A 14,769-nucleotide genomic window follows, 5' to 3' on the forward strand; every position below is an offset into this window, starting at 1 on the left:
CAAGCCCCATTCTGAGCTGGGCCACCAAGTGTCATCAAACTCCATCAGTAGTGCAGCAATGACTTCAGGAATAGGAAACATATCCTGCGGTGCAGACTCTTGGGTTTTCTATGCCAGCACAGGTGACTGTCAGGAAGCGAATTAGTAGTCTATAAATCAGCCACAGGCCAGAGGTAAGTGAGCTCAGGTTCTATCACAGCTAGTTGGAATAAAACAGCCTTTGAAAAAGTACTTTTGCAGTACCTTTGAAGACGGATTGCACTCATTGTCCAACAGGCAAGCAGGGTTTGAGATCAATAAACTATCAATCAGGTGACAAATCCAAAGGAGAAGCAAGAGATGAGTCCAGAGGAAATCCAAGATCCAACACAAGATCACGTAGAACATTCTCTAGCAACTGTTTTTAGCACTGTCCAAAGGGAATGAACACAATGAATAAGCTCAAAAGTGCACAGCTGAGATCTGTTAAGCTCTCACATGGCTTTTGGGTAACCTCTCAGATCTGGGAAGTTCAGTCATCTGATCCTAGATCTTCATTAAATGCCTCTGCTTAGTGGCTGAACTTCTGAGTCAGTGGGAGTGGGTAAGGGAGCTTGTGAATTTGCTAGCTTTGACTGCTCCAGTACTACTGAAATCTCCCAGGGACAGGACTGTTGCCGCTTGGTGCTACTAGCTCCATTTCCTCTCCATCCTTCTCATCTAAAAACATGTCCCCAGCAGGATCATAATACTGAAGCTATAGCAACTCCTACTCCTTGCCTCTCTCAACCCAAACAGCCTGTATCTCTCAGCCCAAATCAGCCATGCCACCAGGAGACGTGAGAGGAAGTGAGGGTCTTCAGTGACTCTTTGTCTTTCTACTGCTGCTCCTGGTCCTGTCTGCCCCCCTTTGCCAGAGTGGTGGCCTGGCTTAACTTGGTCTGAGAAAAATCAACATTCCCTCACTATAGACGAGATAAGAAGGTTGAAGAGTATTCTGGGGCAAAGTAGTACAGGGTATCCTCAACTGGTAATGAATAAAGAAAGAGAATCTCACAGAGGAGAGCTTTGAATGAGACTCTGAAGCAACAGTCAGGAACATATAGGTTGGTTCCTTTCTGTTTGGAAGTGAACATATGAGTAGCTCCACTATGATTTAAATGTGGGCCAAATACATTGCAGCTTTGCTGCTTGGCCAATCCGAGATATGCTTCTCTTCCAAACACTTCAAGAGATGAGGATGCCTATGAAGTTTTTGTTTAGACTGGCTTCCAACAAGAAGAAAGTGCTAGAGTACTTTAACAGAATCAGCATTCTAAGATGCTATAGCACATCCCAGTTTTTCAGAAGCTAGTGCAAGGGGAAGCACATTCAGTATGGTTGAAACACCCTAGATTTCCTTCAGATGTTGTGTCCCCCAGCTCTATGTCACTAAAAAGATCTAACGCTCCCATTTCTGTTTTTGTGCATTTTACTTGACTGAAGGCTGCCCTTCCCTTCTGCCTGTAAATTGCCAAGTTGATGCTCATGTGTCTTGATTCAATGGCAGATTTACAAATTAATTTCAAACAATTGATTAAAGCAATTAACAGATATTAATCAGTGATATCATGAATTGTTTCTTCATGTTTCATTACTGAATGCAATGTAACCCTTCCAGAAGTATTTTAACAACTGGCATGAGATTATAAATTGCTATTTGTATCAACTACTGCTAAACAATCAGTGGAAAATAATATTATCTGCTTATAAAAATATCCAGTCAGCAGTTGTGTTAGACAAAGGCAGGCAGGCTGGCTGGCTGATTGACTGACTGACTGACATGTGACTTACAATCTATGGCTTTTGCATTCCTTGCATAATCAGTATCTCCCAGGAATGGCAGAATCTCTCTCCCCATTCTTTCTGCAGTCCTGTCATGTACTTCTCACTCTTGCAGTATTAGCATATCACATTAGTTTCTGGAAGGGATAGCTTGGATGAGAGGATTATGAATGGAATGAGTGTATATTGCCTATCTAAAAATTTCAGTTAAGGTTGAAAGGACTGTGTCTAACACAGGTATGAGTCATGTGTTGCCCAATCCACAGGAACCAGAAGTGAACCCAGAAATGAACTTATATGTTAATGTTACTTCCTATAAATACTAAATGTAAGGCAAATGTGCAGGAAGAAATTGTTGACCAGCTGGGAGTAACTTTGCAGGCACAGGACTTTTATCTACCTAGGGATGTGGGTGAGTTTACTTTTTTCAAAAAGTATCTGAGATGCAACCCCAAATCAATGGCTAATAATTACAATATGTTGGCAGGATTTCTCTATATGGACAATAACATGCATGACAGTTTTATGGGGAGCAGTTCTCTCTCCCTTCCTGCTTTTCTGTTGCCTGCCTTGAAGGGCTGACAGCTTGCCTACCCAAATATATGTGGCAGGAAAGACAACAGTAACATAGGGTTCATGTTTGGTAGAGTCACAGACACTGCTGGTGGTTGCTTATTGTTATAAACAGTATGGTGGAACAGATAAAGCACAATTTGACTCGGCAAAGTAGTTCTCAAGGGAAGTTGTTGCATTGTTTTTTGCTCTTAAGAAATCCAGAAGTCAACACTGTGTGTGACTTCCCTGCAAGTTGCATATTAACTAGTTTGGTAAAAAAAGTTATGAATTCCTTAAATTAGGAAATTTCAATGTTCCCTTTTAAAATCAGTGGTTTCACTAAGAGCAAGAAGTGTAACATGTGTACCTGTTTGTCACATTGAAATTTCCCATTAAAACACTTTTCCAGGTCTGAAGGTAAGACTTGTTTGGGGCTCTGATTTAGCAACATTTGAACGTCTTATTTGACTTTTACCAAGTATAATCACAACAATTGGTGTGGCAACTTGATCTTAGTAGAGAAGCTTATGCACACAGTTGGGAATGAAACCAATATCTATCCTAAGCATGAGTATTAAGTCCCATTGAATTCAGGCTTACTTCCAAATAACTGCATGTAGGACTGAAGCTTTGCTTCTAGATCCATATGTACATTATGGGATTATTAGGGTTAAAAAGAATTATTTCATTATATTATTGTTCAGGGCAAGACATAATCAACAGTACACTAGTGATCTTGACCATAGGATGACTGGTAGTAATTATTCCAGATCAATTAATTTGGAATTTATAGTTTGGGGGTGATTCTTTGTGTTATGATTTCAAATTTTTATTGAACGATCAATAATAATAATTGGTCATGGGATCTATCCATAATTTCTGCTACAGAAATAACAATTGTGAAGGTGGTTTCATGCATAAAGGATCATGATTGATTCCAATTTTGTTTGTACTTTTCTTAAAAAAATAATAAATATTTGTTTTTCTTAAAATAGCAGCTTCTGAGTAGGAATTACCTACTCAGGTATTCATTGAACAATCATTCATTTTTAAAATGATTGAAAAGCAAAACAAATGCATTTTTATTCATTATTTTGATGTGAAATAACCAAAAATATAAATGAAAGGAAAAGCAAATTCAAATCCTTTTATTTATGCTGTTCATTTCTCATAGTAGGGATTCCTGAAAATTGACACAAGGCAATACATTAAAATGGTTTGATAGCAAATTGATATTCAGTTTAGATAGATAGATAGATAGATAGATAGATAGATAGATAGATAGATAGATAGATAGATAGATAGATAGGAGGTAACTTGACTTGGTGGAATGTGGGGAAGGTATAGAACAGTGTTTCTCAACCTTGGCAACTTTACAACATGTGGACTGCAACTCCTGGAATTCCCCTGCAAGCATGCTGGCAGGGGAATTCTGGGAGTTGAAGTCCATACATTGTAAAGTTACCAAGATTGAGAAACACTGGTATAGAACAACACAGTCTTTTTTTTTTTTTTTAACTATTTGAACCAAGAATCAAATTAACATTATAGAACTTCAGAGGAGTTGTAAACAAGGTTCCTTTAAAACTACAATTTAGGTTAACCTTTTTAGCTTTCTCAATAACATGACTTGAAGTAACTTATATTTGATAAAATATCTGCAGGCTGCTAATCCTTGCCTTCCCTAGCAATAAATACTGTACATGTTCTTCAACCTGTCACTCTGACAGTTGGAGAACTGCTTTCAGGTAGGACTCCAAGCTCCTCTCAGATCCATCTGTCTATCCATACCTCCCAATTCCATGTTCCATTCCTTTTTATCACATTTATATTCCAAGGAATTTAGAATGAACCTTCCCCCATTTATTCTTGCAAACATTATGTGAGCTTGGGTAATTCTGGGGGCTGGTTCAAACTCACCCAGTAAACTTCACAAAGGAATGGGGATTTTAACTTGATCTCTCCACATCTTGTCAGGTACTATGTCTCACCACACTTAGTTCTTCAGTGCTCTCCAGATGGAAGAAACAGTTTATTATTGCTTCTCTTCAAGATTTAAGTATCTTACCAATTTTGGAGGACGGAACCAGTCTTAGAAAAACTTCCCAATCTACTAGCCCCTTAAAGTGATGTTATGGGAATTGAAAATTCCAGTTTCAAGAAGACTTAAAAAGGGTGGTGCCAGGGATTGAGAAAGATGGAACATCCAAGGAATCTTGTGTTTCAGACTATCTACCACATCATCCAATGCAATTAAATGCAAAACAGCTGTCAGGCTGGTTTATATCCCCCCCTTCCCATTGAGAGGGTATTTTTAAAAAGAAAAGGAGGAGACCTGTGAATGTTGTTGCTTTGTTGGTACTCCCTGCTAGTTTGCAAGAATGTGTAGTTAAATTAATATGCACAAAAGGTTGTTAATTGAAGAAATTTGGTGTGTCCTTGCCATCCTTGCAATTCCCCCAGTTGTCCTCCATGAGCTTTCCATCATCCCCAAGGGGCCCTCTCCTTTGCCTTTATGGTCACGCTTCAGACTTTAAAACTTTGTTCAAATTGCTTACAATTTTGGTTATCCAAGAAAAGCAGGATAACTGGATTTGTCTTGTAGGAAGTTCTTTACAGGAGAGTTACTAGAGCTGCTGCTATTTGTACCTTAAGAAAAGGCTTCATCCTAACATTTTTGTCTCTTGGTTTTTATCCTCAGGATGGGAGAAACAGCTTTATTGGCCATCAGCTTGGTGGAGTCATGGAGCTGCCAAACAGCAAGGACCAAAGGGTCAAGTCAGCCAGAGCTGTCCAAATCACTTACTACCTCCAGACTTACCATTCTGCAGCCCAGGACCTCATTGGCGAGAAGTGGGAGAATGAATTCTGCAGGCTGATACACAAGCTACAGCTCCATCACAAGGATCTACAGCTGTATTCTCTAGCCTCCTTTAGTTTGTGGAGGGACTTTCACAAGACCAGCATCCTAGCCAGGGGCAAGATCTTAGTGAGCCTCATGCTCATTCTGTTGGCGGCTATCCTCTCCAGCTCCATGAAAGATTGCCTTCGCAGCAAGCCATTTCTTGGGCTTTTGGGAGTACTCACAATCTGTATCTCCAGTGTTACTGCTGCAGGGATATTTTTCATTACTGATGGAAAATATAATTCAACTCTGTTGGGAATCCCTTTCTTCGCAATGGGTAATTATTTATCTTCATAATAATAGGATTAGTGTTGCTGAATGACAGAATTGTAAATGGGTCTTATACTCTACAAGTACAGATATTTCTTGATTGATTTACCTGCAGCTTTTAAACAACCCTGTTCAGTTGCCCTATCTCTTTGCTAGGAAAAAGGGACCCTCAAACAAAACTAAGAGGGTAAAATGAATCTCAACCAAGGGGCAGATTTTTTTGTAACTAGGATCTAGTTTTACTACCTAGGATCTAGTTACAAAATGAAGGAAAATTGTTTTTAAAAATTGGAGAGTTGTTGAACTGGTTTTGAAAAAAAAAGTTTGATCAGAAGATCAAGGAGGAGGGCTGGGAGGAGATTAAAACAACTCTAGAAGGCAAAGGGTCCAAAATTGGGACAAAAGGAGTATCATTTGGAAAAGAGGTTAGCATTCTGAACATATGCATGTTTATTGATATAAAGTCTCCCTGTGTGAAGTAAGGTTTATGCCCTTGCAACGTGATCACATGTATGTTTACTCAGAAATGAAGTGTAAAGCACTCCAAACCAATTACACTTAGGACTGCAACTCTGGAACTCTCTGTCTCTCTCACACACACATATACGGAAGCCAATCCTTTAGCCATAATTAGATTTTGCTTTTGACTAAATATCCTCAACATAATTAAATGTCAGATATTTGCAAGTTTTTTTAAAACTTTGACATCATACATTTTCCATAATCTCTAGCTTTCTGAAGTTAAGGTAATTGCCAAGATGTTTGCAATAAGTTATTATGGTGCTAGTTACTTCAATTAAATAACAAACATGTTGAAACCATCCTACTTTTTAAGCAAATAACATGGATTTGGGCAAGTTTAATTTAAATGACTAGATTGACATGACCAGCAAATCAAAACTGCAGCTATAGCCAAAGGATAGGTTTTATGTCAGTTTGTCTTTAGATTGAAATAACTGATCTTACTCTGTAGAGATAGAACATGTATTTGGCCTTTAGGTATTGGTCTCTATGGGAATACACATTCCATTTGATTTTCAGGGCCTTCTCATTTAAGTATACATGGCACCTTTATGGAGCACCATGGGCACAGAAGACTATTTACCCTTTTTATAGAATTATTTAGAAGTGGAATCTACTGCCAGGGTCAGTGGGGAAGAATACTCTTAGTTTAGTTTTAATTTTGAGGCCTGTATCTTTCTCTTCAAAATTGTTTACAGAATTTCTCTATAACTAGTGAAAGAAATAGAGCCTGTTTAGTGTAGTGGTTTAAGACACCAGGCTAGAAACCTGGAGACCTTGAGTTCTAGTTCTGCCTTAGATACAAAACCAGTTGTGTGACCTTGGGCCGTCCCTCTCTCTCAGCCCTAGGAAGAAGAAGGCAAGGGCAAACCACTTCCAAAAATTTTGCCAAGAAAACTGCAGGGGCTAGTTCAGGCAATCTCCAGGAGTCAACACTGACTCAAAGGTGCACACACACACACACACACACACACACACACATGAAATAAAACTACAGAGCAAACATTTGTTCATTTGAGAATTCTTGTAAGATAAATTTGCATTTTGATAGTTAAGAGCACTTTGTTATGCATATATAGACTTTTTCATTATTTAGGATATTCCGAGATATGAATACACTCAGCTTTCTATATTTAAGGAACTGTAGGATGGTTTAATTTAAGAAAACTGCTTGTATCTAAAATAGACCAATGCATATCACATCAAACATCAGCTCATTAAGGTTGAAAGGAGCATGCTTCAGGGCAGAGATGAGCTGGTGTGGTCTATACATCATCCTTAATAGGATAGTGCCAAACCTAACTCTAGCAATATCAGAGTTCAAATGCTAGCAATATTAGAGTGAATTGTGACCAGTTCTTTCATTGTGGGAATAATGGCTCTCATTGCAGAAAAACAGAAAGTATATTAATTTATTGACTACTCCATTTAAACATTAATTTTTTAAGAATATATTTTGTTTGGCAGCTTATAACATAGGTGATGCATAAATTAAAACAATTGAGCATCTAAAACAATCACTCATGTTCTCTATCAAATCTTAATTGCCATAGGTCTAATTTCTGATGTCTTAAACCAATGGGACTTATGTTTTTTGAAGGCTTCAGTAGACTTCTGGATCTAGCCTCCTCTCAGTTCATTTTCCCTTTCTCTGCCTTCCTTCCACTTCTCAGAAGTGTAGTTAGGACAGAGATTCAAGTAACAGCAAAAGTTGTTCGTGACCTGCAATTTACTAACAGGAAGGCAGGAAAACCATAATCTCTCTGGCATTTCCCCAGCCTCATATACTTCTCCTGTCCATGGTAAATATTATATACTATATAGCCAACCAATTGAAATCATCTTCTGCAAACATCAGTGGTTCCAGTGATGAAACAAGACCATATGACATAAACTAAGAAGTGCTCTTTTGGATGGGTCTTGGGTGAAAATCCTATCTTTAACCAGCTGGGTGCCCCAGCAAAATTGCTAGGAAGAGTGGGTGGGAGATGTCTCTCTGTGGCTCTCTTTCTCTCTGTTTCACACCAACCCTGCTGCTTTATATTGGCTCTCAGCCTAAAGATTCTACCATATTTTAAAAGATCATCTAGTGAGTTGTAGATATGCAGTCCTGAACATCTCAGAAGAAAATTCTCCTCTCGTGCAAAGCTATTTCAGCCAGAGGCCCATGTGATATCTTGTGCTTTTTGGAGATAAACTATCCAGCAAGATATAAAAGGTGAGCTTCTGATGTGGCTGCTTTATCATACTCCCCATATGCCCATAGCATGCGGTGATATTTGCAGAGTCTGATTGTTTCTAAATCAGTGAAATGATAAGAATCGCATAAAACGAAGTAGATAACACACATGTGATTCTGTAGGCTAGGAAAGAGAGAAGCAGTTTCCTTTGAGGTTTAGAGGCATCTGGAAAAATCTCCTTTGAAATACTTGAACCACCTTCTACATGTAAGTCAGTATTATAAACTGAAATGACATTACAGAGCTTTCCATGCGATACCTTCATTTTTCATCCCTGATCCTTACTATGCAGGGAGGATGTTTTTCGAAAACAGACGTTTCATGCCTTGGAATTCATCCTGCTTCCAGATAGAAGCTGCAGCAAAAGTGAAGAATTTTATATTTCTGTTCTGCTGTTAATGAAATTAAAAAATATCCTCCATGAAACACTATTCTAGGTAATAGCACTCATAGTGACCATGTAAATATCTATAGCATTCAAAAAATATAATCATGGTTTTTAAAAAAATCAGTGGCTTAGACATGCCCTAGAAGTGCCAAAATGTCACTTACCCTGCTTCTAGGTTAGGGCACAAAACAACCAACTTGTGCATTTCTAGTTTGAGGTTATGCATGAGCTACAGCAGATCTCGAACAACTATGCCCTGAGTAATTAAGGCTTATAAATACCTAATTCACCTCTTCCTCCTTCTCCCTCTTTTATCATAGTTCCAAAAGGTCCACCCAACTTATCTGGGGCTGGAGAACATATTGGAAGGGTTGATTTCAGCTCCTCAGCAGAACATTAATTTCCACTGAGCATCGTACAGTAGGATCACTATTCCAAATAAGTCTGACAGGAAAGAAGATAGTTCGTAATACTGTAGCTTCATGTTCCAGAAGAGATGCTGGGATTTGTAGTCTAGCTGATTGCTTGTGGAGAAAAGATGTTCTGTGGAAAGGGAAACAAGTGCTTTGAGCCTCTGTGCTTTGCCTCTATTTCCTTCTCGTATCTCCTAACAGTGATCTTTCTGCATATGTTCATTTAGATCATGCACAAAGGAGTGTCTGCTCGGTGTTTATAAATCTGAAGCCTACATTTCCTTCCTTCCTGCCTCCCTGCCTCCCCCCCCCACCCTGTGCATTTCCCAAAACAAAACTAATATAACACTAGACTGTGTAACAGCACAGAATTGCATGCCCTGTTTCTGCATAATGTGGGTATAATTGTGGACATGAATTTACTTTAATTAGCAGAGTAATTTTAAATGCTTACCAAATCAGTGAACAAAATATTTTCATTTTGCTTTTTAAAAAGCTGTATTCCTATTGTTGCTGCTATCTGTTGTTAGGGGCAGTTATTTTAAATAGCTAAAATTTCTCTATTTAAGTTGAAGGACAAAATCACTGTTTCGTGGTCATAGATCAAACCTTGGGTTCAAAATTAACCAGGAAGTCTCTTCTACCAACACATAATCATTCCTCATTGATTTATTATTATTTTTTTAGCTAGCACAATTGGTCAGTTATTGCTATGACATTGTTGGCTAAACACACTGAAAGATAATAGCAGGGTTTTTTCTCACAAGATGACTGAGCCAGACAATTTTTTGTTTTCTGTTTTTGGTAGTTTCATTGTTGTTACAAACTGGGAATCTACTTTAGCTGGTGTGGGCCCCTTCTGATGCTGGCCTGGGGTTAATCCAGTTGTGCTAGCCACTCTATATTAATTTACGTATTCAGTAACACATCCAGTAACATATTCACTTTATATTAATTTGCATATTCAGAGCTTAACAAGCTGCACCTTTGGAAACTAAAGGAACTTGTGTATATAATTTGGCTATAATTATTTGAAAAAGCCTTGAAAAAATGTGTGAGACAGAAGATGGCCAGATGTTGACCCTGTCCTTAAGGCACAAAGAGAGAGGAGCATTCAGACAATACACAACCATAAAAGATTTTCCATAAAAATCTGGAACGGTTTTTAATTAATCATTAAGCCCTGAATATATGCATGCATTTTGTGGGGAACTGCTGTGTCTGTTAAGAGCAGCAAGGTTTCCTGAGGAGTAGGTCATCCTAGTCAGGGGAATAAAGGGGACATGGAACAGTATATTGTGATTCCATTATGGTTTTCGACAAGGACTCCCACTATATTTTCCTTGTAAACTGTTAAAATATGGCCTAGATGGTGCCGCTGTTCAGTATATTTGTAGCTGTTTAATGGACCAGCTGTTCATCAAGCCTGATGAAAAATAGGTAACGGAATATTGCTAGAAACTGGCCTGAGCCCAGTTTGGTTTAACATTTTTACAGCTGGACAAGGAAATAGTCAGTTTTGCAGATGGTATCAAATTGAGTGGGATAACTAGGAAAGAAACAGTATTCAGTGTGATAGTGTCTGACATAATGGAGAAATACAAGTAAGGTAAGGAAGTGAATTCCAGCACAGAAAAATGCAGTTCTGCATTTAGGCAGAAGGTTCCAGGTTGTGTCAATAGAAAGATCCCAAGCAGTAAATGCAGTGCTCTAATATGCTTTGGTGTGACCTCACTTGGCATACTGTGTTCATTTCTGGATATTGCAATAGAGGAATTGATAAAGTGGAATATGGCCAGAAGATGTGGATAATAGCAATCTGTAGCAATAGCATATTTGAAAGATTGGATGGTAGAACCCAGATGAACAGTCCAGATTATAAGGACAAGTATCTACGTATTAGGAAGAATGAACTAGCAGGAGATTTTTCTCATGGGAGGTTGTAAATTTAGCAGATTTTTTAAAAAATCCCCATCATGGATAATTGCTATAATTCTAATGCTTAACATACTGAAAATGAGAATGGTGCAGACATTTGTATCTGAAGAGACTTCCTTTGTTTATGCTTCTTGCTACAATGAACTTCTCTGAAATCTAATTGTATGTATGTATGTATGTATGTATGTATGCATAATGTTTTATACTTTGGTTCTATAACAGAGAACAGATGGTGTGCAAACCAAAAACTTAAGTAACTTTTTGCCATCATATTCAACATTGTTTCCACATAAATTTGATATTTGATGCTGGGCAAAAATGTAGCTTTAGCTTTTAAAACAAGGTTGTTGTTATTTATTTATTTCCTAGCTTTATTGGGCAACTCACTGATCTGTGGGCCACAGCAGCCCTCTAAGCACCCCATTTGCAGCTCCCAACACTGCCAGAATATGCCAGTGAAATTTGCTGGCAAAATGACTTGTTTTCAATGGCACAATTTTTCATTATTTTCCCTCTTAAAAGAAAGGGTGAAAATGGAATGGGATGCTTCTGGGAAGTAAATTCTCTCATTTTTAACCTTAAACTTTTTCCCAAACTTCCACTTCCAAAACATCTATGGGATCTGTCACACCTCTGAAATTACACTGGTAAAATCAGACCATTTTATTGACAATTAAATTTTATTGATATTAAACTAATGTGATTTGGGGCCATAGAAGGAGCCTTTTTAAGGATTGAAAAGAAAGTAGTTTGCCTCTTATTCTCACTTCTGACCCTCCTCCAGATCGCTGAGAAACAGCCTTTGAAACACAATCCTGCCCTGTTTTATGATGGCACTGTCTTTTTGGTAATGTAATTCTGTGGCCCTCCAGTTGATTGTAGGAGTAAATTGTGGCCCCCAACACTGGGACAGTTGCCCACTTCTGTTTTAAAGGTAGACATCATATTCAGCCCTAGCTGGTCTAAACCATTAGAGACCACGAGCCTGTTTTACCTATTTTATGAACACTGTGGTGATTGCTCTCTTCATGTTGTGCTCTATAGCACACACTGAGTGTCTGTATTTAAGTATCAAGATCTTCCTTCTACAGGGACATTTAAATACCTCAGGCTACATCTGCTCAATGTCACTTGGGATCAGTTCAGGACCTGTCTGATGTCACAGGGTCAGTTGTTTTGGAGCTCTGGGTCAATTTATTTCTGACTGCTCTACTGTATCTGAAGTTGTAGCAAAGGTGATATTTTCCTTAGAATTGCTGTGGCTCAACAAACCTTGTGGGCAGTCTAGTTTCTTACTGGTGGGAACTCTTGCCTCCCCTCCAAGTTTGCAATCATTGCCCTTCTTCTCCCATTGAGATTTAGCCTCTTGTTTCTAGAGTCTGCCAATATATAGAGATATAGTGATAGAGATGAAGATGGAGATAGAGATAGAGATATATAAATATATTTGCATTTATCTATCCCTCTTTCCCACTCCAGCCACCATAGCAGCATGAAACCCTGGGTAGAGATACTGGGAAAAGCACTTGGTTGCAAACTTGCTGACATGCTATATCACAAGAGCTTTTAGATGCAACACAGAAATAGCATCTTGGCAGGTAGGAATGTTCCCTTCAAAACAACTGCTTAGATTTTTTTTTTTTTTAATGATCAAATACACATGTATTTGATCATTTTCAAAAAAAAAAAAAATCTAAGCAGTTGTTTTGAAGGGAGCATTCCTATGTTCTATGAGTCAGTCACTGCTCACCCTCCAATTGATTAACATGAGAATACCAAAAAGTTTCATCCCCTCACTGTTCTTACTCCACATGGTTCAAGGAACAGGACACTAATTGAATAACACTTTTTGGTATTCTCATATTAGACAACCAGAGGGTGAGTGCTAATGGGCTAATAGTTTTTGTTGCTGTTATGCATTTTGAGATTGGCAGAAAATTGATTTGGGCTGTTTCAGATTACTTTGTAAAGGATTAGGAGTAGAGACAATGGAGGCATGGAAGTACAGTACACACAGGTAATGGGGAATAATTCTACTTCATAATAAAGTATAGCAAATATAGTTTATGAAGAAAGTATTGGACTTATTAATTACTTCTTTCAGTCACATGCATAACTGCTAAGACCTCAGATTATATTACAGATGCTACTGATTAATAATATAGAGAACAAAGAATACTCATTTAAAGATTAAGAGCTAAAGTAGAACAAACTGCAATTACTGCATGAGTGACTTTTGCTATATTAAAAGGAAGAGATTGTTGTTCCTGTCCTTCAGTTTCTGAAAAGTATTTTTTAAAGAATATTATTAAACAAAAGCCATTGGGAGAGTCAGCCAAAGTCAAGGATTTAGAGAAGTAAAAATGAAGAGGGTAAAATGGAGGGAAATTGCAAAATGTCAGTGAACCTTGGAGAAAAAGTGTAGGAAAGAGCCAAACAGGGCAGAAGCCTTCCAGTTTAACCTTCAGAATTTCCTGAATATGCTGACTGTTCTTTAAAGTGTTCCTTTGTGTGCTCTTCCGGATTGCTCTCTTTTACAACCATCTGCAAATGTTATGGTGTGTCTGTCATGGCAACCCAACTAGGACATTGTTAAGCATTCAAGCAGGGATACTTAGAACAGTGAGCATTCTCAAGACTAGTCCATCTCTGGTCTTCCTACTCTGCATTTGCCTCAGTTTCACAAGGAGCCCTCACCATCCCACTCCTAGTGGGAGCACTACTGCCTTCCCCAGGTGAAAAGGTTCTTGGGTTTGTGGAAAAGGGAACCAGCAAGAAAGAAGATTTATTAATAATTTCTGCTAAGGGGGCTATAAAATCAAAATCGAGTCACCTAGCTGTGGTATGTGAATAGCATCTTGACTCAGTATGCTGATCCCAATTTCCATTTTGGTCTATTAATGCAGCCTTTTGAAGTTTGGTGCCCTACAAATCTTGGCAGGGTATGATGAAGCTAATAACTCAAATTCATCTGGAGGACCCTCAGTTCAGAAAGACTATACTAAGAAAAGATGCAAAAACTAAGGGTAGACAAAGAAACATCTGATTTTGGTAGTACAGAAATTAGAAGTTTGACACCAGTTAAGTATTTTTAAGGTTGTTTTTGTTTTGTTTATCAAATGTGAATGATATTCTAACTCCACTGTCTTCTTATGAGACAAAAACCTAGTGGTTAAGATTCATGTTTATCACTGATAAAATGGAGGAAAATTGCAAAAGAAAAGTCAGTGAACCTTGGAGAAAAGGTGTAGGAAACAGCTCCATTTGGGCTCCATCTCCCAATCCATAAATGTTATAAGGATAGTCCATTAATTTTCTTGATCCTTTCATCTACCTTATCCTTTGTTTCTCACTTTTTCTACTTCCCTCAAACTTGCCAGGCATAATATTTTTCCTGATCCATTATCTACTCACATCATATACCCAAATCTGTTTGGTATTTGTTTGTGCTTGCTGATTATTACCTTGAGCAGCTGATCTTCATTTGATCCAAAGCCAACTGATTTGTTCTTCTTGCAGTCCATAGTACTCTCAGTAATGGTCACAAATACATAATATAAACATATTTTATTTTTTCCATTCTCAATGTTCAGCTTTCATAGACACATGTATCACCACAGGGATAGCCATTGCTTTAATTATTTAGCTCTTTGTTATTGAAGTATTTTTATCTTTCATGCTCTTATTGCTTTTCCCCAAGAGTAATCTCTTCTTTACTTCTTCAGCAAACTGCCC

The 14,769-nt window shown here is 38.1% G+C and overlaps 1 protein-coding gene across 2 annotated transcripts in view; it reads left to right on the plus strand.

Moving 5' to 3' along the window:
- PTCHD4 (patched domain containing 4) overlaps positions 1-14,769 on the plus strand; it is a 65,121-nt gene that overhangs the window by 19,857 nt on the left and 30,495 nt on the right. For both annotated transcript variants that reach the window (XM_007435456.3, XM_025171336.2), the window contains exon 2: positions 5,060-5,540. In XM_007435456.3, the coding sequence (XP_007435518.1) occupies positions 5,060-5,540 (481 nt within the window). The remainder of the gene's footprint in view (positions 1-5,059; positions 5,541-14,769) is intronic.

This window comes from Python bivittatus, unplaced genomic scaffold, assembly GCF_059951505.1.
Source record: "Python bivittatus isolate LINGU-HERP-01145 unplaced genomic scaffold, Pbiv_v1 ctg000020_np1212, whole genome shotgun sequence".
Lineage (NCBI taxonomy): Eukaryota > Metazoa > Chordata > Lepidosauria > Squamata > Pythonidae > Python > Python bivittatus.